This window comes from Diaporthe amygdali (genome assembly GCF_026229845.1).
Source record: "Diaporthe amygdali strain CAA958 chromosome Unknown NODE_5_length_1802954_cov_64_987939, whole genome shotgun sequence".
Classification (NCBI taxonomy): Eukaryota; Fungi; Ascomycota; class Sordariomycetes; order Diaporthales; family Diaporthaceae; genus Diaporthe; species Diaporthe amygdali.
This window is the reverse complement of record NW_026517025.1, coordinates 534,103-555,126: the sequence shown is the minus strand read 5'-3', so window position 1 is coordinate 555,126 and position 21,024 is coordinate 534,103. Positions and strand designations below refer to the sequence as shown.

General features: G+C 51.7%; 6 protein-coding genes across 6 annotated transcripts; 4 read left to right on the top strand and 2 right to left on the bottom strand.

The window, feature by feature from the left end:
• Nucleotides 1-201: 201 nt before the first annotated feature.
• On the top strand, nucleotides 202-5,149 carry J7T55_015316 (uncharacterized protein; the record flags this gene model as incomplete). The annotated part of the gene is made up of 8 exons (XM_053139541.1): nucleotides 202-638; nucleotides 702-967; nucleotides 1,127-1,628; nucleotides 2,339-2,477; nucleotides 2,556-3,416; nucleotides 3,741-3,947; nucleotides 4,140-4,254; nucleotides 5,007-5,149. 8 exons carry the CDS (start codon nucleotides 202-204, stop codon nucleotides 5,147-5,149), a joined length of 2,670 nt encoding a protein of 889 aa, XP_052997044.1.
• A 362-nt stretch (nucleotides 5,150-5,511) lies between these two features.
• J7T55_015315 (uncharacterized protein) lies at nucleotides 5,512-7,853 on the bottom strand (the record flags this gene model as incomplete). The annotated part of the gene is made up of 5 exons (XM_053139540.1): nucleotides 5,512-5,635; nucleotides 5,714-5,962; nucleotides 6,061-6,403; nucleotides 6,817-7,322; nucleotides 7,399-7,853. 5 exons carry the CDS (start codon nucleotides 7,851-7,853, stop codon nucleotides 5,512-5,514), a joined length of 1,677 nt encoding a protein of 558 aa, XP_052997043.1.
• A 1,489-nt stretch (nucleotides 7,854-9,342) lies between these two features.
• J7T55_015314 (uncharacterized protein) lies at nucleotides 9,343-10,336 on the top strand (the record flags this gene model as incomplete). Its single annotated transcript, XM_053139539.1, has 3 exons — nucleotides 9,343-9,464; nucleotides 9,519-9,784; nucleotides 9,843-10,336. 3 exons carry the CDS (start codon nucleotides 9,343-9,345, stop codon nucleotides 10,334-10,336), a joined length of 882 nt encoding a protein of 293 aa, XP_052997042.1.
• Nucleotides 10,337-11,347: 1,011 nt separating this feature from the next.
• Nucleotides 11,348-14,211, top strand: J7T55_015313 (MutS domain V; the record flags this gene model as incomplete). The annotated part of the gene is made up of 3 exons (XM_053139538.1): nucleotides 11,348-11,995; nucleotides 12,051-13,172; nucleotides 13,234-14,211. 3 exons carry the CDS (start codon nucleotides 11,348-11,350, stop codon nucleotides 14,209-14,211), a joined length of 2,748 nt encoding a protein of 915 aa, XP_052997041.1.
• A 344-nt stretch (nucleotides 14,212-14,555) lies between these two features.
• Nucleotides 14,556-18,836, bottom strand: J7T55_015312 (uncharacterized protein; the record flags this gene model as incomplete). Its single annotated transcript, XM_053139537.1, has 5 exons — nucleotides 14,556-16,979; nucleotides 17,052-17,216; nucleotides 17,301-17,683; nucleotides 17,876-17,952; nucleotides 18,292-18,836. 5 exons carry the CDS (start codon nucleotides 18,834-18,836, stop codon nucleotides 14,556-14,558), a joined length of 3,594 nt encoding a protein of 1,197 aa, XP_052997040.1.
• A 1,354-nt stretch (nucleotides 18,837-20,190) lies between these two features.
• Nucleotides 20,191-20,994, top strand: J7T55_015311 (uncharacterized protein; the record flags this gene model as incomplete). The annotated part of the gene is made up of 5 exons (XM_053139536.1): nucleotides 20,191-20,296; nucleotides 20,362-20,483; nucleotides 20,547-20,631; nucleotides 20,756-20,908; nucleotides 20,969-20,994. 5 exons carry the CDS (start codon nucleotides 20,191-20,193, stop codon nucleotides 20,992-20,994), a joined length of 492 nt encoding a protein of 163 aa, XP_052997039.1.
• Between the last annotated feature and the right edge of the window lie 30 nt (nucleotides 20,995-21,024).

The window sequence follows — 21,024 nt, the reverse complement described above, 5'->3', positions numbered from 1 at the left end:
CAGTTTCTTCCTTTTTTTCTTCTCTTCCCCCTTCCACTTTTATCAGCCCGAACAGAGAACCCGAAGGTCTGGCTTAGAATAATCGCTCACCTGAAGCCTTTCCTGGAATCGCGCGACTACCTCGCCAGATCGATACAGCCTAAGCCTGACCGGCAAGCAAACCTCGTTCCACGTCTTTGTGAAACTGAATTGCAACTCACTATGGCAGAGATCCTGGGTACGGTCGTTGGCGTGGTGTCGCTGGGGTTGCAGGTCGCGTCAGGGATCAACACCTACGTTGGCGGAATTCAAGGCCACAAAGAAGATATTGAATTCACGAATAGACGGTCCAAATCTATGGAAACTCTCCTAAACCAGATCAGTTCACTCCGAGACAGACTTCCAACGTCAGCGAGCGCGCATGGCGCCGCCTTAGAACAAGCCATGACACAAGCAAAATCCGAACTAGACCTTCTACAAGACTACGTCAACCGGATTTCTGCAGACAGCGGCTCTCGGACAAATTCTGCATTATTAAAGATGAGAGCACAAACGAAGAAAGTCCTCTACCCGTTCCGCAGGGACCATGTGGATCGTCTTAATAGTCAGCTCGAGGCAGCAAACAAAGCCCTTTCCACAGGATGCCAACTTGCTGAATTGTACGGATCTATCTCTACCCCACCAACCAAAGGTGTGCGAACCTTGGCTTATTGAAATACCAGGGAAATCTCCATCAGTAACGATGGCATCTTGAGGAAATTAAACACATGCCTCACGGACTCTCACACCACAATGGTCGACATTGAAAGACAGGTTCGGAATGACCTGTCGATGATGATCACAACTCAGCACGATACCGTTATGATCAAAAACAATCTCTCTGAGGTCAAAGCAATGATAATGGCTTTGATGCCAGTTGATGCTTCCACTAATGGCCAAGCTCTATTCCGAGGACTGATGTCGAAGCCAGACGCACTGAGAGTGGCCTGTGATAACACGGGTTTAAAACAACCACAGAGACATCAAAGCAAGCCTTCGCTAGGGAGTGCTAGCTCGGATCAGGCCAATATAAGTTCTGGCTTTGAATGCCATTGCAATCTCAAGTCTCGCCGAATCATACAACGCCAAAAACGGCATTATGGTCCAGCTTTTCTCTCCCAACAAATTGTCAGGCAAAACACTCACCAGGTCGGGTGCCCGTACGCAAACTGGACCGTAAATGCAGACTACAGCTGGTCTGCGGGGATATCAGTCAAAGCCTTCCAAGGGCTACTGTCTGCGGCTGTGGCTGTCACCATGTCGAGTGCCTTCGGTGCAGGTGGATTCGGCTTGTCGCCATTTGTCACTTACTATCCTTTGCGCGATACAAGTCCAGCATTCCGGGTGATGCAACAACTGGACCTTGCTTTCTTGTTTGATGAATGGACAGACGAAGAATCCAGATATCTTATCGAAAGAGGCATACAAAGTCTAAAGACTGTTTTCAGCGCCAAGACTTCGTCGCCACTCGACCTCTTCACGGATGGAAGCACCCTGCTGGAATTAGCTGTCTCCACAGGTTGGCATGGGTGGTCTGAGCCTCTGAACGCCTTGCTGAAATTTCTGGTCGGCGTCGGCGCCCCTAAAGATAGACCAGATGCAGACGACATGTATTTCTGCTCTCAACTTTGACTTTCGAAGTGATTTATGTCTAAACTAATTCCACGTTAGATTGCCATTCCAAAAGGTTATCCCACCCTGTCTCCACCGGGATAAAGAGAGCCCTTTGATGGGTGAGGCTCTTGACATTCTATACCCAGACGAGCCTATCTTCAGCTTCGAAGGTAAAAACATGACGGAAGCGTTAAGAATCTATGAGACAAGACGGGTTCCCTCATCTCGGATGACCGAATGTAAGATCTAATATAAGAATCTTGGGAAAATGGCCTTGGATATTGTACAAAAGCTAAGATAAAATAGTGTATGAAGGCCATCCATTAGGGGCAATCTTCCTCCGCAACAGAAAGTCTTTGGCTCAGATTCTTGACAGAAGCCCTTGTGTCTTGGACTTATCAGCGTTGGACCAATTCGGGTACACAGCTTTACACCATCTTATCAGTTGGAATGAGGGTCTCGAATCTGTTCTGAAACGGCTGGGCAAAGAAATTCTTCGAATTCACGATCGACATAGGATCTCAGCTCTGGAATGCGCCTTCACTTGGAGTGAATTCATCTGCACTAACGAGACGTTCACTACTTGCCCCGAATCATGTTCTTGCGTAACTAGTGTCAAACTTCTACTGGAGACCGACGATGAATGTCTCATCAGGGCCGTGGCGCGACCGTGTTTGTTTGACTCATTATCTTATGCCTCACATAGGGCGAAGGAGCTGGTTGTTGACGACCTCAAACACCGGCGAGACGAGTTGAAAGAACTCGCCCGTGCTCATCTCAAGCCCGCAGATATCGACCGCTTAGAATTGGGAAGCCCGGAAACCCTCGACGAGCATATGGGCGAGGTATTGCGTATCCTAAATAAGCAATCTGTCACTGTCCCAACACGCCTTCTAACTGAAACCAGAGACTGGCAATACAAGGTGTTTCCGTCCGTATATCATTCGCTTTGCCACTCGGATTCCGTTTCGCTGTTAAACCTGTTCTATTCCAAAGGGTTTCATGCTATTGATGTATTCGATGAGGATGGTTACACTCCTCTGGCTAAGGCTCTGGGGAACACTGCCATCAATTGGCTTATACAGCATGGTGCGAGCTTGAAAGTCCAAATCCCCAAAAGGCCCTTCGGATACACTACAGCACATTATTTCTTTTCGCGGATTTGGACCTATACTTTGGAGGACTATGATGAGACATTGGCTGTGTTAGAGTCAATCGAAAACTTTGAGTTTGACACCCAGGACACGGACACATGCAGATGTGCCTGTTCCAGCAATGGATGTCACCCTTACACAGCGATGGTGCGAGAAGTCTTCCAGGCTTGGGGCCCATCTGATCTGACATATTATGTGCGACGGATTTCCAGACAATTCTCTGCTATCGAGAATGTCTTGGACATTCCACGGGATACGAAATCTCTTTGCGTCCGGGCATGCACGTTTGCTGCACTTGAATTGCGTCACACCTGTTGCGCATGGCGTGGGAGTAGAGAATATGAAAACAAAGAAATCGAAGAGATTTGGGAGGAGGATTCGACTGAGCTCGAGCTATTGGAGACTCTGCTGGTGGAGTTTGAAGACAGTCTCGATCGAATGGGTTGTTCTTTGACGAACTTCTTCATTGGAGTTTGGAGTGACAGAATGAAGGAAGTTCGTACTGAGAGGGAGAGTCAGAATATGACGGAAGATGAGATTCAAGGGGCCAGGAGCCTGGGAGTCTGGCTTCGGGTATCAGAGGAAACTGGGAAGGGAAGCAGCCAGGAAACCCATGATTTAGCATACTGGGTAAGGCAGCTTGACGCTGCGATCGAGTAATACAGAGCCTATATTTACCCTGCTCCTTGGTACTTTCTGGAAGTGGGTGTCTTGTTATAGCATAATGATTTGAAACAATCATGTATGATTCGAGGTTGTATGGAGCAGCATTCCCCCCCCCCCCCCCCAATTATTTCTAGTATGAACTTTGGACCTTACTGGCGCAAAACATAAGTTCATCAGTTTTTCTCGCCATGGAGAAGTTGGGTAACTGAGCCTTCCACTGCCATATTGAGCAACGGTGTACCAAGGACACGGAGTGCTTCTGAGCCACGAGCTGTCCAAGGCTATCAGTCCAACGCGGCGAAGAGCTATCCAAATCAACCGTGGGAGGTCAGATGGCCGCGGCCGCGGCTTGTGGTTATCGAGCGCATCCAGCCGGGACAGGGTCGGGAGGATGTTTCATGCGACGCCGTTTTGATGTCGAATTACCAGGGTGTCATGTATGAGGAGAGGGGCCTGTTTGCAGGATTTCTGTGGCATGCTGGTCATCGTGGCAGTGTGCGCACACACTGTGTTGCCCCTTGAAGCATCGATGATGGAAGAAGAAGGCGGATGGCGTCCGTAGATGTTGTGGTGTCTCCTGGTTGCGACGAGGATCGTAGGCAGCCAATTGTGGGTGCGCCGTGACTAGTCTTCCTCATATCACGTTGATTCGCACGCTAGCATTATCACGAGAGATCTATACAACAGGTGATGCTTGCAGCGCTTGCACAGAATCCTAGGTCTCTGGACAAGATCTTGTCAGGCAAGGAAAGGGTGAAGGAAGAGATGTTCCATCTGGAGCTGAGCCTTGTGGCAGCAATTGGTCCGTGCGCTCGTGGAAGTTTGCTAGCAGCTTCAGTATAGAATTCCCTGCCATTCACATCAGCAAGCCCCACACAAGGTTGATTCCCATCAATGCATTCAACGGCTGCAAGATCAAGAAAACGGAACAATGGCCGGTTGTCCCACAGGCACGGCAGACGTTATTTGTGCGGTCACTACATTAGAGTCGCTTGCCCGTTCGCAATCGTAGGAAATCCTTCTTCGCCCGGCGTGCAAGCACACCAAAACAATGAAAGACGATCAGTCAAGAAATGTGTTCCAAAGATTCCCTAGCCGGCCTAGACCAGCTAAGAGTGGTCATGTTATAGTTTTCAACTAGCAAAAACGTATTCTCAGGCGTACCTTCACTGAATTACGTAAAGCCCGTGCACCAGGATGGAGAGAAAAGAGAGAAAAGAGGAGGTCGAAGGGCAGAGGGCGGGAGACCGCGCCCCTTTAAATATGCCTGCAGGGTGTTATTCTGCCGCCTTTGCAGACGCGTCTTGACCGCCCTCAGATTTGGCCTAGGCTAGGCGGCAGCAGTGGGGTGAGTCAGCTTGGCTGGGTACGTACCGGAAATTTGAACGTCACCTCGCTTTTCTGCTGTCACACGGCTGTCAGCCACTGTTATAAACCGACAGCATGCCCTCTGGCGGTTCAAACAGCACCCTGAAGCCACTTTGGTTTTTGCCACCCAGGCTTAGTTAATGATCATCACAAGACCAAATGTTGAATATGCTGCCTCACGCTTAGCGCGGCTCAATCAGAATGCAGGACGACCACAGCGCGAAGCCACGGACAAAGCCCTCGCAATGCCTAGACAACAGCCAAGCGCTGAACAATTGGATGGCGTATCAGGAAGCAAGATACGTCAACACATCCACTACGAAGGCTGAGCCACTCTCCCTTCCCAAAAGCTGCTAAAGAAGCACTCGTGCATGGAAGACTGCTCCAGGAGCTTGAAATGAAACTAAATGACCTACGTTCTACTGCTTCCCGATCACCGTTTGGGCTGGATACTGTGTACGTTCGGCTCATGAGAGAAATGACACAGCAGATGCGGACAAGAAGCCACAGCTCCACACTGGCGTGAGAGCTTGTGCCAAACTACGTGATGGCTGCCAATAGAAACCCCCACACATCGGCTACCGGGGCTAAAAGACTAACACATCTGATGGCAAATGGAGGTATGTTGAGTAATCTGAGTCGCGACATTCTGCCCAGTTGCGAGACCAAAATCGAGTTCGAGGCACGTCCACTAGTAGTTCTCGTAATCCCGGAGCATGTGCCGCACGAAACAGTAGTACTCGGCGCTGTGCCGTGATCTTGGCCCCAACGCTCCCAACTTGTTCCGTTCCAACGTAAGTCTCGTTTGGGAAGCCCTGTGTCAAAACCAAGGAGCAAGGAGGTCCTTGTTCGTGCTGTGGGTTGCCAGCACCGTAAAACTGTCTCTTACTCACAATGTTGCCGTCGCTGCCACTGGGTTGGTTTGACCGGTGGCATCCTTCGCGGCGCAGGCGAAGAGCCCACCACCGCTCGAGCGACCGCTGTTGCTGCTGCCTGCCAGGCAGTGTAGCCCTGCTGTCCACAGAAACTTGCTCATCGAGGCGCCCAGCTTCGAGTTAAGCGCCATGAAATCCGCAAGCAACAAGTCGACGCCGACGACCCGGGTGCCGATGCAGCCAGTCGGCAGGCTCGCGGCCACGCTGCTGTACGCATACGTAGGTGGTCGACGAGTAGGACGCGGTGCGTGTCGACGACAATCCCATGACAGTGACGCAGTAATTCAGAGAAGGCCGTAGCCGACATCCGCCCGTGCCCGGTCATCCAGAAGCCCGCTGTGGCTGCAAGGGGCGATGCCAGGGCTACTGGAGAAGCAACAAGTCCTTCAGCGCCGGCTTTTGCCGCCATGGCCTGGAGACGCTGTGGCCGGGGAAGATGTACGGTCGGCGTCGCGAGCTTGTGGAAGTTCACGTACCCGCACAAGCCCACCGAGGAGGGCTGCAAGTGGAAGGCGAGCTTCGAAGAGATGGTCTGGTGCGGGCGAATTACCTCGGCAACAAGATGGCTGTCGGAGCGAGTGACCTTTGCACGCACGGCTGCGTTGGCGACGACTCCGGAACGAATGTGACGCAGTTGGTAATTTGGGCCTTATTTGAATTGAGACGTGACTTCTTCAGGGAGTCTACTAGATGACGAGCTTCATGCCGGTACTGAGTAGATATGTTTGCAAATATATAACATTCGTACAAAGAGTCTTTATGAAGCTACCTTCTTTGGTGGTCGATTTAAAAAGGTGACAGCCAAGTCAACGCATTTTTCTTTATTCATCCCGGCTGATAGCAGTCTGTATTTTTTAAAAGTATCAAGACTCCCGAAAAAATTGAGATTATTCTTCATGTTCCAAAACAATGCATCACCAAGTCCTGAAAGTCGTACTGGGACTGGGAGATCCAATATCCAACGTCAGACTCTCTAGTCTCATCGGTTCCCGATTCTGTACCGAGCTGCTTGTTCGGGGCCGGCCAAAAGAAACGGCATCTCGGATGGTAAGAGCATTTACTTGACATGCCCGGCTTCCAATTCGGATGCCCCATCCTAAAATTCTGCAATAGAGCCTCGTGGCGATAACGTTCGAACACCGTTGAGGTTAGGCCCAGCTCAAGATCGCAGCACCTTCCCATCTGGCCCAACTCGTAGGCCATAGCCTGTATCTGACTCCCAAGGCACTTCAAGCATACAGCATCAAGATGATGACCACTTTCGCAGTCCTCGACACACATCGTATCAGCACAAAAGCCAGGGTACAGCTTCTGCAGGCTCGGCATCAGGCGGGGGATGTTGGACAGCGTGCTCTCCAAAATGTCCGCCTCAGAGGCTTCCGCTTTTGGCAAGGCGGCGAAGTCCCCCGGGCTTAGGAGTCGCCGATTCAGGACGAACTCCACGGAGGTGATGTAGGGCAGGCCAACCGCAGGGATTTGTTGTAAAAGCCCTCCAAACGCGCACAGTTTGACAGTGCGGAGGTGGAAAGTGTTGCTGGCGTAGAGGACCTTTATGCCCTCATTGTACCTAGACGCGCCGCTCTCAGCACGAGGTAAGGCATGCAGAGGATCAACAGCATGGAGAAGTTGGAATGATTACTTACGCCTTCTGGCAGGTTAGAAGCCAGCCAATGGCCCCGACGGCGAGCTCGGGTGGCACCTCGAGCGGACTTACCCACGACCACCGACCCCCATACTGGCTCCGTGTAAGGTCAGCCAGACAAGTCTCTGAGGCTGGCGAGTCTTCGGCTGAATCTTCGGGAGGGCGGTAGCAGACGCAACCCCACCACTGCTTCTCACGTGCAGCTGGTTGTGCCTCTTCCCTCTTCTCCTTGGTCTTCTCCTTGGTCTTCTTCGAAAAGACCCCTCCAAGCCACTGCCTCGCTTTGCCCACGGCTCTGCCCGATCTGTTCTGTGACGGCACAACTGCGGGCGGGCACCGCTGGATGTGCACCGTCCTCCCCCCGAAGGCGGCGGTGAGGATGGAGACGCGCACCTCTGGTGGTAGACGCGTGAAGAAGGCGCTGCCAGCGGTCGCCTGGTCACATATATCAGCCATCGTAGGGAGTCTGAGGATGAGAAGTTGGGACAGAGCGATTTCCCAGGATTTTGTGATGAGAGGTGTGGCGTGACCCGGAGTGGACTTGTGAATGCAGTAAAACGATTTATTGTCGAGGCGAGTTGGATCAGGCAACCACGGAAGTGACATGCCAAGGCTGATGACAAAGAAAGCCCGGGGTCGACGTGTGTACTGTGCCGCAACGGCGTAAACCTGGAAGAGATACTCTGTGTGTCTCTCAAGATAGCTTACTGTTGGTCAACGGAGGCCGTAATTTACGAAAAGTCCAGTGATAATGCCTCAAGGTTTTCATTTGACCCCGGACCTCTCAAAGCACTTATATGATCTTAAGCTATGTGGCATGGGTTCTCCCACTCGGAGAGGATTTCATGCTGAGCTTTAATGGATCCACCTCTTCCTGGCCAACATACCCCCGCGCTGCTCCTCGGTGGGGCTGGTCTTTGCAGCAATAAAATAAGACTTGGATCTTCATTGTTGACTGGCTCCTTCGGACTCATTGGCCTTACACATAATTTGCTTACATACATCAAGAGCCAATTGAGATGAGAAGTGTGAACGCTGATACTTGCAATTGACTCGCCACAAGCTTGTTCTGAGGATTGATCTATTTACCTTGCTTAAGTCACTCCGTTTCTTAATGGTCGTCTTCAAAACCAAATCACTTGGCCGTAACGTGAAACTCTCAGGACTTGGTCTCTATGGCGCTACCATCTTTAGTCAAATCGCTACGCTACGTTCTCAGCAATGAATGACCAACTGTCCTGCTGGTCCGAATCTGCTCGGCCATGTTGCAATTTGGATGTATCAACCAAGAGCTTAACAACTGAATCATACAGTGTGACAGGAGAACCGATTATCTCTCACTATGAAGAACATATTTTCCTGAGCTTAGTCTTTCGTCGCCCCGAACGATCAGTGGCCATCCGGCATGGGATAATCGACTTGGGATAACCAGAAATGGGATAACCAGAAATGGGATAACCAGGAATGGGATAACCAGGAATGGGATAACCAGAAATGGGGTAACCAGGCATGGGATACCGGGTCTTGGGATAGTCGGTCTAAGATATTTAACCCTGGTCAGTCGGTGAAGTCACCAGTAGTCACTTGCCGTATGTACACCCGACCAGTAGCTGCCTCCATAAACGAGCGACAGCAGCAAAATCAGACCCTCATCTGACAAAGATGTTGTGAGTATTTCCTAACTTCTTTCCAGGCATTACATCTTTTGGCTACAGCGTTTCGCCAACAATCATTCCTTCGTGAATCGAATCCCACCTCGCTTTCTTCCATTCGCCTTATCACCACCTTTCAACTTCCAACCCCATCCTTTTAGCCTTTCGCAAGGCAAACAAAGGGGTAATTAAGCATACCTATCACTCACGTGAAGTCATCTCGCCACATGCTGTGTGGATTGAGAAAATATTACCATGGTTCCACAGCTTTTTAATCCCTACACGTCTTACTTATGATCTCTCTTCCTAAGCCTCCTTACATTCCAGCAGGGCTTAGGATCGTCCTCAGCCTCTCTCTTTTCGACTTTGGACTTTTCGGAAAGTCAGCATCTCAGACATCTATCACCGCCAAACGGTAACCTTTCACTCCGCACCATTATTTACACAAGAAAATTTGCCAAAGCCACAGTATCGACATAAAATGGCTGATCCCGCGATACCGCCAATGCCTGCGTATGTGCATTGCCCCTGGGAATCTACCCGTCGATGCCATCGCTAACGTTAGAAGCCTCTGGGGCGAGGAATATTACGCCGATGCGACCATCAAGATGGGACAGAAGACCTGGCACGTTCATCGCGTTGTTGTCTGCAAGCAGTCGAAGTACTTCGAGAAAGCCTTTGAGGGCGGATTTAAGGCGAGCGAACCTGAGCTGGCCACCTCAGCAGCTGACAGAAGTCGCTGACAACAATTTGATGTTCCAGGAATCTCAAAACAAGACCATTAACCTGACAGGTAGCGAGTTCCTGGAGGAAGACGTCGACGCAATGCTCAAGTATCTCTACTTCCATAAGCTCGAAATGCACCAGCAAAAGGACCCGATCACAACCTTTGTCGTCGCCGACTACTTCCAAGTCACGTCGCTCCGAGCCAAAGCCATCAACGAGCTGACCATGGGCCTCGGACAGCTCGCCAAAAAGAAGTACTTTGCCAACTTCAAGAAGTGGTCCCACCTCATTCTTGAACAGCACGCAGACACGCAGCTGGAGCGGACTATGATCAAGGTCATAGCCGAGAACTTGCAGATGGTCATGCACGAAAGCGGCGCCTGGGACGAGCTTACAGATGCCTACCCCTTACTTTGCAAGAAGGTCCTCGCCGAGATGATTCCCAAGCCTACCGAGGCTGACACCGTCAAGCGACCTGCGGGAGTCGCTTTTGACGATACCTACCATCTGAGGTCGGGTTCGAACAAGCGTGGCTTTCGGCCGGGATCGACATTCTACTGATGGAGAAGGGAGTCACGTGTGGCTAGTCCGTGGTTCATCTATTCGGTGCTTTTCAGGTTTGAGCGGAAATTCCGGTCCATTGGAGACATGTGCGTTGACTTTTTCAGAGGCGTTTGATGGAAATGAGACGTGCAAGGAAATCCGATGACATTATGATTTGAGGTGCGCCCGCGATGGATTACTACGCGATGAATTCATGATTTTGGGGCTACTCACTTTTGGTGAGCAACATAAGGACATGATTGGCATCTAGATGAATAACATGGCGGGCTCTGAGTACCCAGGATGAGCGCCGGTCATCGTACTTCTTGGATTGCATGTATTGTCGGCCCAACAAAATGGCACCTGGTCGTAAAGGCCTTTCATGCAGTCATTTCCAATGTTAGTTTACAACCACTGCAAGATACGGAACGGGGACATAAACGACATCGTGTCTTACCCGCGAAAAACACAATGAAGCACGGTGCTCGTCGTGTCCATCTGAGCCAAGAAGATTGACTACATTTAACTGGTGCTGAAGGAGCCTCCAGATCAGCACGAGGTGCGAGGACGGCACGAAAAAAAAAAAGCAAAGCAGGAAGCGCCCTGCATAGACCTGGCCAGCTATAAAATATCATGAAGACAGATGGCACGATAAAAAGCCCCCACGACTGATTGCATCTGGCGCAAATGGCTGTTCAAGTGGTGAAGTGACTGTCAAGATGGTTCGGTCCTTCCCATTCCAGCGCAAGCACCTTGTTGACACACGTATCTGCCGCCGCAGCTGGGGCCTGAGTCGATGTTTGCCTGCTTCCGAGTCAGGCCCAACAACATCTTTTGCAAGACACTCCAACCCTCTCTCTCCGTCATCTGCCTGTCTTCAAAGCCAAACTTCTCTTCTATGCCCTCGACCCCTTTCTTCAGCAGCAAACACCGACACAAGATTCAAAGGCATAACAACAAGAAGACGCAATACTGAAGAGGCGATTCTCAGTCACATTACCACAGCTTGTTGTTGAACTTGTCGAAATCATGGCTTCAACAACACGAGTTCCATCTACATCTTCTACCTTCAACCCTCAATCATCCGCTTCCAGTCTGCAGACTTCATCCAGCGGCCAAAGGCCTAATCCTCATGACTTCATGCGTCGATCATCACTTCCCCGGACCGCGTCCACCACGCCATCGCTGATTCGGGGCTCCCAGACGCCAGCCACTCCAACTCTTAGCACTGGAACCACGACAGGCAGCGGACGCCGCTCCCGCCCAGCATCCTCTATTGGTGCCAGCGAAGGACATCAAATCATTTGCGCCGTCGGTGAAGCTCGCGGGGTGTCTCCATCTGTTGGAATGGCCTTCATCAATGTTTCAACAGGCGAGGCTGTACTCAGCCAGATTTGCGATAATCAGTCCTATGTGAAAACGACCCACAAGTTGACCGTGTTTGAGCCCAGCCGCATCCTTATTGTCTCCACTGCTTGTCCTCCCAATCATAAGAGCAGCCTTTACGCCACCATTGAGGAAGAGCTGCCAGGTGTACCGATCGTCCCTTTGGACAGAAGATATTGGTCTGAGACAGCTGGTCTGGAATTCATCCAGGCCCTTGCTTTCAAAGAGGATGTCGATGCTATCAAAGTTGCCATCGAAGGTAACTTCTATGCTACTTGTTCATTCTCTGCTGTGGGTTGCTATGAAAGCCCCCAAGGAATTGGGGTTCGAGATCTGACCGCGACAGGTCATGAAATACCTCGAACTGGAATTCTCAATGACAATCTCGAGTCATTCCCTGCGAATAAAATATCAGCCGTCTGAAGAGTCCATGATGATCAGTCTTCCCACCATTCAGTCCCTGGAGCTCATACAAAATCTCCAGGACCCTTCGTCCAAGGCTTGTTTATTTGGTCTGCTGAACGAAACGAAGACGCCCATGGGGAAGAGAATGCTCCGGAGCAATGTGCTTCAGCCATCCACGCAGACTGAAGGAGTCCTGACTCCAAGGTATGATGCGGTTGAGGAGCTTTGTACCAAGGAGGACATGTTCTTCCAAGTTCGCAATGCTTTGAAAGTTTTTGGCGACGTTGAGAAATTGCTCACCAAGATGATACTTCTTCCCACCGAGCCCTCTTTGCAGGCCAGTGAGCAAGCAATCAATGAAGTTCTTATGATCAAGTCCTTTGTGGCCGCTGTGCCTGGCGTCTTCGGTTCTTTGGCCACTGCGCGGTCCACTTTACTAATCAAGATTCGAGAACACTGTCGGCCCGGCATGACCAACCCGATTCTCGAGCGCATGGCCGAAGTTATCAACGATGATGTCACGTATGTCACCAAGCCTCTTGATCTCCGCAACCAGAGAGTCTATGCTGTGAAATCAGGTGTGCAGGGGTTGCTCGATGTGGCCCGCACCACTTACAAGGAAGCTACCGAAGATTTGCACAAGCATGTGGAAGGGCTGAACTCTGAGCTGGGACTTGCAGCAGATCTCAAGTTTGACAACCAACGTCGTTATTGGCTTCAATTTCGCTGCGCCGATTTCGAGAATGGTCTGATACCCAATGCCCTCATCAACTGTGTTCGGAAAAAAGAATATCTAGAGTGCCAAACACTCCAAATGGTGAAGCTCAACCAGCGCATGACTGACTCGGTAGACGAGGTCATTATGCAGAGTGACAAGGTCGTCAGGCACTTACTGGACTCGATCAGGACCGACATTCCTCAACTTTTCAGGGTCTGCGAGAGCATCGCGCTATTGGACATGCTCGCCGCATTCGGACAAACAGTGACGACCCGAGACTATACAAGGCCTCAATTGAAGGATGCACTGGCCCTCAAAGCAGCCCGCCATCCCATATTTGATTCGGTATGTTTTGCACAAGAAGGTGCTTCGAAGTCCATTGTTCTGACTTGAGGAATATTTACAGACCCTAGAAAGGTTCATACCAAACGACTACTATGCGACAGAACAGCATGCGTTCCAAATAATCACCGGCTGCAACATGAGCGGCAAAAGTACCTACATCCGGACTGTGGCGATGCTGCAAGTCATGGCCCAGATCGGCTGCTTCGTCCCAGCTCAGTTTGCGTCCTTCACAATCGTGCACAACTTGTTCTCCCGAACTTCCACAGATGACAGCATCGAGTTAAACATGTCAACCTTTTCTGTCGAGATGAGGGACATGGCCTTCATCCTGGGAAACATCAACAACAAGAGTCTCGCCATCATCGACGAGCTGGGTCGCGGCACCAGCACACGCGACGGCCTGGCCATTGCCATCGCCATGGCCGAAGCACTGGTCCAAAGCAACGCCCTGGTCTTCTTCGCGACGCACTTCACGGAGCTCGCCCAGGTTTTGCAGGACCGCCCCGGCGTGCTCAACCTTCACCTCGAGACAGAGACCACGGTCGCCGACGATAATATTCCCCAGATGACCATGTTGTACAAGGTTGGCTCTGGCCCCGTGCAGGATGAGAACTACGGTATCAAGCTCGCACGCGCGATCGGCTTCCCCAACACGTTCCTCGATCGCGCCGAGGACGCGGCCAATTTCCTGAGGCGCCAGGCCGAGGCCAAGAAGCAGAGCTCCGAGTCGCGGAGGCTGGCGCGGCGGAGGAAGCTGATTCTCAACCTGCGCGAGACGCTGCAGCAGGCGTGCGACAGTGATATGGGCGAGGAGACGCTGCGGGGTTTCTTGCTCCGATTACAGAGTGAGTTCATTACTCGCATGGAGGATATTGAGAAGGGCGCCGCTGCTGAGGTTGAAGAAGAGTCCGAGAAGGGAACGGGCTCTTCGTCACCAGCACGGGATGCTGGTGATTTGGGGAAGACGGGCTCGAGCGTCATTTCTATCTCTGATGACGGCAGTTCGACTGACTACGGTGAAATGGACGTCGATGATTGAGGGCAACGACGTCGTAGTCCTCGGGAAGAAATTGGAGATACGTCTGGCGTTGCAATTTGCTACCGAGCCATATGCACTGATGGGTATTGCTGTCATAAACCACTGATGTACAAACTTCAAATTGCTATCTCATGTTCAGGGGGTATTGCTCAAACTATCAAACAATGAAAGGGTGAATTCGTCAATCCCATGCTAACTGAGCGCCATGTGCTTGCCCCGCTCCTGGTATGAATGCAAACAGAGAATCGGGCAATCGCGAATGAACCACACAAAACGGTCCTGACCGGCCTGATATCCTTCATAGAATCCGTCATTTCCAGTCAGCCCACTTCCGGGGCTCTCCATTATGTACCGTCCCTCCACACGTGGGTATCTCCCAGGCTGAAGGAGCTGGAGTTGCTACCTCCGTTCCTCGCGACGTTGTTGTTGGTGGTGCCGTTATTGTTATTTCCCCCCGTCGACGACCCCGGTCCCGTCCCCGTCCCACCTTCCGACGCAGAGGTGGACGCAGGCTCCTCTGTCCTTGCTCCTCCGATTATACTCTCCCTCCCCTGCTCGTACCTGTAAAACGCATCATCCCTGTCCACACCGGCAAAGCCCGCGCTGGAGTCCCTCGCCAGAAGCGGTGGTGGGTCATTGTAGATCCACGGCTGCTCGAGCGGGATGACAAGGCTAGGGTTGACGAACCGCAGACCTTTCTCCTTGTCCTCGTCGACGGTGCTCTTGCGGCGGCGGAGTAGCTGTTGCGGGGGATGGCGGCCGGGCCCACCAAAGACCTCATCGTGGACGACGCTGCCCTCCTCTTCTCCCGGGGAACTGGTTCCGCTGGTAGTGTTGCTGTGATCAGATTGGCGGTGTCGGATAGAGCGCAAGGCGATATAGTTGGTCAGCGGCTCAAATTGACGCTTCCAGTAGTACGAATACCATATAGTGCCCATGAGCAAGGGGATCACCAGTAGGGATGCGAAGAAAGCCAGTTGCAGGACGAGGTAACCGGCCATGGTGACCTGGAAGACGACAAGACCGAGGACCATACGGTAGGCAATGATGCGCCACGCGCCGCCGGTAGCATGCTGCGGCTGGTCCATGGCGTAAAGCAGCTGGTACTTGTAGGTGAAGTAGCCCAGGAAGAAGTAGACGACTCCTATTGCAAGCATAATATACCCACGCGGCAGGACCGAGTAGACCAGGCACAAGATGAAGATGAGTAGCGACGTTGGCAGGTAGAAACCGTAGCTGAAAGCGGGCGCTATGTTGAGCGTTGCATAGTCGCGGGGCGTCTTTGCGCCAAGTCGATTGATCGGGTAAAGGGAGACCGCGCCGAACTCGAGCAAGCGGAAAGGGAAGAGCCCTATACCTTGCAGCATGATGAAGTTGAGGTAGAAGACGTTGAGATTCTGGATCCGTTGAGCGAGCTGCCTAGCGATATAGGTGGTATCCTTGAAGGAGTCGCGGATCACGGTCCAGATCTGAGTCGCAGTACCAAAGACGGTGAAGACGAGGAAAATGTTGAAGAAGGTGAAGAAGAAATTCTTGGAGACAATAGACAGCTCGACTTCGCCCTGGGAGAGCATTCCTTGGCTGTTGGACAGGTAGTCATAGAGGAATGGAATGGCGACGTTGAGAAGGGACACCACGGCTGTTGGCAGGCCAGTCTGAACGAGAGCCTTGATGATCTCATGCTCGTTGAGGAACTCAGCCAGGCCTGGGAAGAACTTTTTGATGGTGCAGAGCGAAAGCAGACCGGCGATGGTGGCCACGGGGATAAGCCAAAGGACCGAGAGGATACTGATAAAGATGGTGATGAGCCACGCCTTGACCACCCTGGTCTTTCTAGAAGAATAGGTGTTGCGCCAGACGACATCTGAAGGGGCGGGCGCATACTTCGTCAGGAGCTGGCCTGGCCGGGGGTCGATGAGTGCCTGGGTGGCCATCTGGCAGGCCGCAATAGAGTCCATCGTTACGAATGCCTGATCGACCGGCTGGTACTCCTTCTTCCGGGCCACGTGAATCTGCTCGTCGATCCGCCGGAGCTTCTCCTCGTAGTAGTCGATGGCGTCGACCTTCTTGTACCTCAGACGAAACGGACCATACCAGACGCGTGTCTGCGGGCGCGGACGGTCAATCCAGTGGTGATGGGCGGCTCCGTTGCGGCCGCGGCCCAGAAGGCTCGACCCCTCGCCATCTTGGGCCTCCTCATCAACGACGGCCGAGTCGTCGTGTTGACCGACGGCGGAACTGACCTGCCTGTGTCTGTCATCGAGGCAATTTATAGACTTCTGACCCAGATACACGCTCCAGGTCTCCTCCAACTTGCGAAGGGTAACAGCTCTCTCGGCGACCAGGTCGTCGAGCTCCTTCCAGTTTCGGCAGAGGGTCACACTCTCGACGTTGCCGATCTCCAGCTTCTCGACCAGCTCCTTAAGCTTGGCCTCATCACGCAGCTCGCGAGGCATGCCGGAGAGCTTGAAGGTCCTGTCGGTAATGGTGCTCTGGGTGCCGAGGTAGTCCTGCCTTATCCTGATGACCTTGAATGTCTCCTTGTTGAGGAGATGGATGGTGAGGAGGGTGAAGAAGTAGGTGAAGACGAGATAGGCCCAAAGGTATCCCATGTCGTAGTTCCAGCTGTTGTCGGAGTCGTCATCATCGGGACGCTTGGGGATGTTCTCGTCGGGAACGTATCGTCGATTTATGGGCTCGAGGACGGTGGCGGCGAAGAAGAAGAGGATGGCGAAGAGCTTGATGGAGAGCTTGAAGAAGGCAAGGAGCTGCGCAGACCTTTCGTCAGGACATGGCTATCATGGGAGAGAAGAGACAGCATGACAGGCAGAGACACATACCACGAAGGCATCAAGACCAGCCGAGGCCAGGACCTGTTCCTCGGTGACCTTGTAGAGGGCTGGCACCCATCCGAAGAGACTGTCTGGTAGAGGGGGCAGGCCTATCTGTGGGCCGAACTGGCGGCGCCTGGCAGCGTATAATGACTTCCATCGCGGGCGCAGGATCTATTCGCGAGACTTATGAACATCATCACTCGGTATTGAGGATTGGGGACTCGACTGGATGCGAGTTCACTGGACGGGACTCACACAAAAGGTCATGAAGGCGGTACATCCGAGGGCCAGGGAGATGACGAGCTGGACGTAGGTGTCCTTTTCGCCAGGCTGGACAAACTCGTCGCCGCTGCCATCACAGCTGCCCCTCTTCCCCTTGTCCGGGTCGTAGAAGTCCATGATGGCTGTTGGTGTTGAAGTTGTTGATGTCAGCAGCAGCAGCAACGAGACAAGATCAACGGCGACAAAGACGACGACAGCCGCACCAACATCGTCCTGCCGTCCTGTCGCGTGCTGGGTCGGGTCGAGTCGAGTCGTGTCAAGCCGAGTCGGTGGACCAGATGGTATCCAGCGAGCCAGCAAGGCCAAGTCAACAAAATTCTTCGTCGACGAGAGCTCCAGTGTTGCAGCTCCCCTTGCTGCCCCTTGCTCGTGTCACTGGCTCTCAGGGCTCTCCAGAGCTCCTTCCGTCGCGCGCATGCATGAAGATGCGGATCCCGCGCTATGACGTGGTTGGTCCTGAACGGGCCTGGTCCCTGCAGCTTGTTGGCCGTTGACCTCCGTTCCGAGCCGCAGTTCTCTCTAACAGCTACAGTCTGACCAAGACGCACATTGATGATAGACAGCTACCTTGACGAGCTCAGCCACAGCTGAGCCACTTTCTGCGCCCCGCCAACGCCACAACCATCTGCGCGACGGTTCGGGAATCTGCCTCCACGTCTCATGAGAACGGCGCGTTCGTCACCGCCACTGCCACCAACCACCACCCATCATCAGTGTTCACGGCATAGCAGCAAATGTTGCATTTCTTTGTGCTCACATACTCTATCATTGATTGATAACGCTACAGGTATCTGGGGATCTCGGGAATAGAGTAGCTTCACAGACTGTGAAACAAATAGTGACTTTCATGCCTGCTCATAGCATCCTGTCTCTTCTCCGAACTATCCCAGGATTTCCTGGAAGACTAACCCAGAAATGTTCATCTATATCTGTATAGTACAACATAGCTGTAGCTAGCTCTTACTTCTCGACAGGTGAGTCCTCGAAATCCTTGTAGCTGTAGCCAAGGCCATCAGCCCCGATCGCCCTCTTCTTCTCGACGGGCGAATCCTCGAAATCTTTGTAACTATATCCAAGACCATCGGCCCCGATAGCTCTCTTCTCCACAGGGGAGTCCTCGAAATCCTTGTAGCTGTAGCCGAGACCGTCGGCTCCAATGGCTCTCTTCTTCTTCTCGACGGGAGAATCTTCAAAGTCCTTGTAGCTGTAGCCGAGGCCGTCAGCCCCGATGGCTCTCTTCTCAACAGGGGAGTCCTCGAAATCTTTGTAGCTGTAGCCAAGGCCATCGGCTCCGATGGCTCTCTTCTTCTCAACGGGAGAATCTTCGAAGTCCTTGTAGCTGTAGCCGAGGCCATCTGCTCCAATCGCTCTCTTCTCAACGGGCGAGTCTTCAAAGTCCTTGTAGCTATAGCCAAGACCGTCGGCCCCGATTGCCCGCTTCTCCTTTGGGAGAGGACTGGCAGCGCTTGAAGCAGCGAGCAGAAAAGCGACAATCACGTTGGACTTCATTGTGAAAATCTGTACTGTGGAATGTTAGGATCCGCTTAAAGTCTAGACGCCTTGGGCAATACTTACAATATTTCAAGTGTCCTTAGGAGGCTTGAGTTACTGAACGATGAATTGTGATCGGGGGTCGAGCTACTTTGAACTGGCTTGTTCAGTATCTACTATTTACTCATCAGCGACTACCATACAGGACTCTTATATAGACCAGTCAGAGTCCCTGGGGCATCTGTACACGCATGTCTTTAAATTCCTTTCCGCCGCATTCTCCCAGCTTTTACCGACCAGAGACGGATCGGCTACGAGAGACAGATTATGAACTCTAAGGGCGGTTTCTTCCACCTCTGACTGAATCGAGTGTTTGTTCTGGCCTCGTCAGCGGTACAACTCATAGTGCTATCGTCTCTCGGGGGCTTAGTTTCCGGTCCATCTACATCTACAGGTTCTGGAGAGGCTCAGTGCACGGAAAGTCAAGGAAAACAAGTGGGTCTGGAAACATGAGGTCGCTATGGTTTCCTCCAATCAGCGCCATCCGAATGCATCGTGATCATTCTATGCGGTCATACATGATGTTCTCCGGCTGTGGAGCTCTCTAGCATAGTCACTTCGTCACGCGAATTGCCGCCCAAAACTCCTCATCACGTCTCTTCTAGCCTACTGACTCGTGAATTATGTTTAGTCTGTGCGTCGTTGCAAACAAATTCATAACTAGGTGGTATGGCTGCGGGTCGGATAGACGGAGCCTTATGATGGATCCCACGGATTGTTTAGGTTTGCCGGCGGGCTGCCCGGATACAGAGGTCGACAACATCCGGAACTGGAACGTCTTGAAGTAAATTCCAGGAGTTTCATCAAGCTAAGTAATGGATTACAAATGGATTACCTCGGATGTACCAAGCCGCACGGAAAGTGCCGACTCGGGGGTGCTCGGATAGCAGACACCTGGATGGAACTGAAAGAGCTTCGACTTGGCGGCACGTCAATTATACCATGCCCGGCATTCGTGAAACGAATCAATTGGGTAAACTGTCAATGACGCCTCTCTTCCATCTACGCTCCCTCTAGTTTTGCAGCTAATTGCATGTTTGTTATGACTCCGACTCCAATTATGGCACAGAAAAAAACTGAAACCGATTCATACGAGCCTGTTCCAATAGATGAGCCGTTGTCTGGCTCTATTGAGCTAGATTCAGAGTACGATGAGAGATTACGAGGTGGAAAGTCAACACGTACTCTTGCAATCGTTTTCATCTGTTACTCCTTGATTCTTGTCTCGGCTACGGCTGCCGTCTCCTCGTTGGCGTGGAGAAAACAAATGTTGCATGGAGCAGGCGTTGTAGACACACCTCTACGATCAGCCATGCGTTATGAGCCAACCTTCTTCCAGCGAGGATGGAAAGCCAACTATACCCTTATGGGAACACCCAGTAATGAGCTAGATGACGCTTGGGACGATATTTTGCAACGTAAGTGGAGGTTGTTAGAATTGTGGTCTACCAAATTCGACAAGTATACTCAAATATTATGGCAGACTACTATTCAGAGGTTCCCCACCAATTCATGGAAGCACTTGGCAGACTCGACGAAGGCATTCGGTTAGACAATGGGAATTATATTGCGACCTACGGTGTTATGCACCAGATTCATTGCTTGGTACGCAAAACTTTCTGACCCCGCTAGGAAGCATGGTTCCACCTAACAAGAGCTGCCATCTAGAAACGCATTCATCACGCATTCTACCCTGATTACTATTATACTGAGTGGACAGAGAAGGAAAAGTCAGCAGAACGCAAACACACCTGTACGTTTGAGTGTTCGTTAATATTGTATAGATCAATGTTGATTGCTAACAAATCGCTTGCCATGCGTCTTTTGAACAGTCCATTGCTTGCAATCATTACTCGAGGTGACAATGTGCAAAGCAGACGAGTCCCCGCTAACGATGAGGTGGCTTGACGATACACCTGAACCGAATGGCAATCCCGTTATAGCTCACGAGTGTGTGAACTGGGACCTCTTGATGGACGAGTTTACTCGCAAACGCGTTGATCCCAGTGTATTTGTGCATCCGAAATTTGGTAAGTCTAACAAACCCATCCACTTATTCATAGCATTGGCTCGGTCTAAGGAGATTTTAGGGAAACCATGGCAAGGGAACGCGTAACTTATTGTAGTTGTTGCTTTGGATCAATGA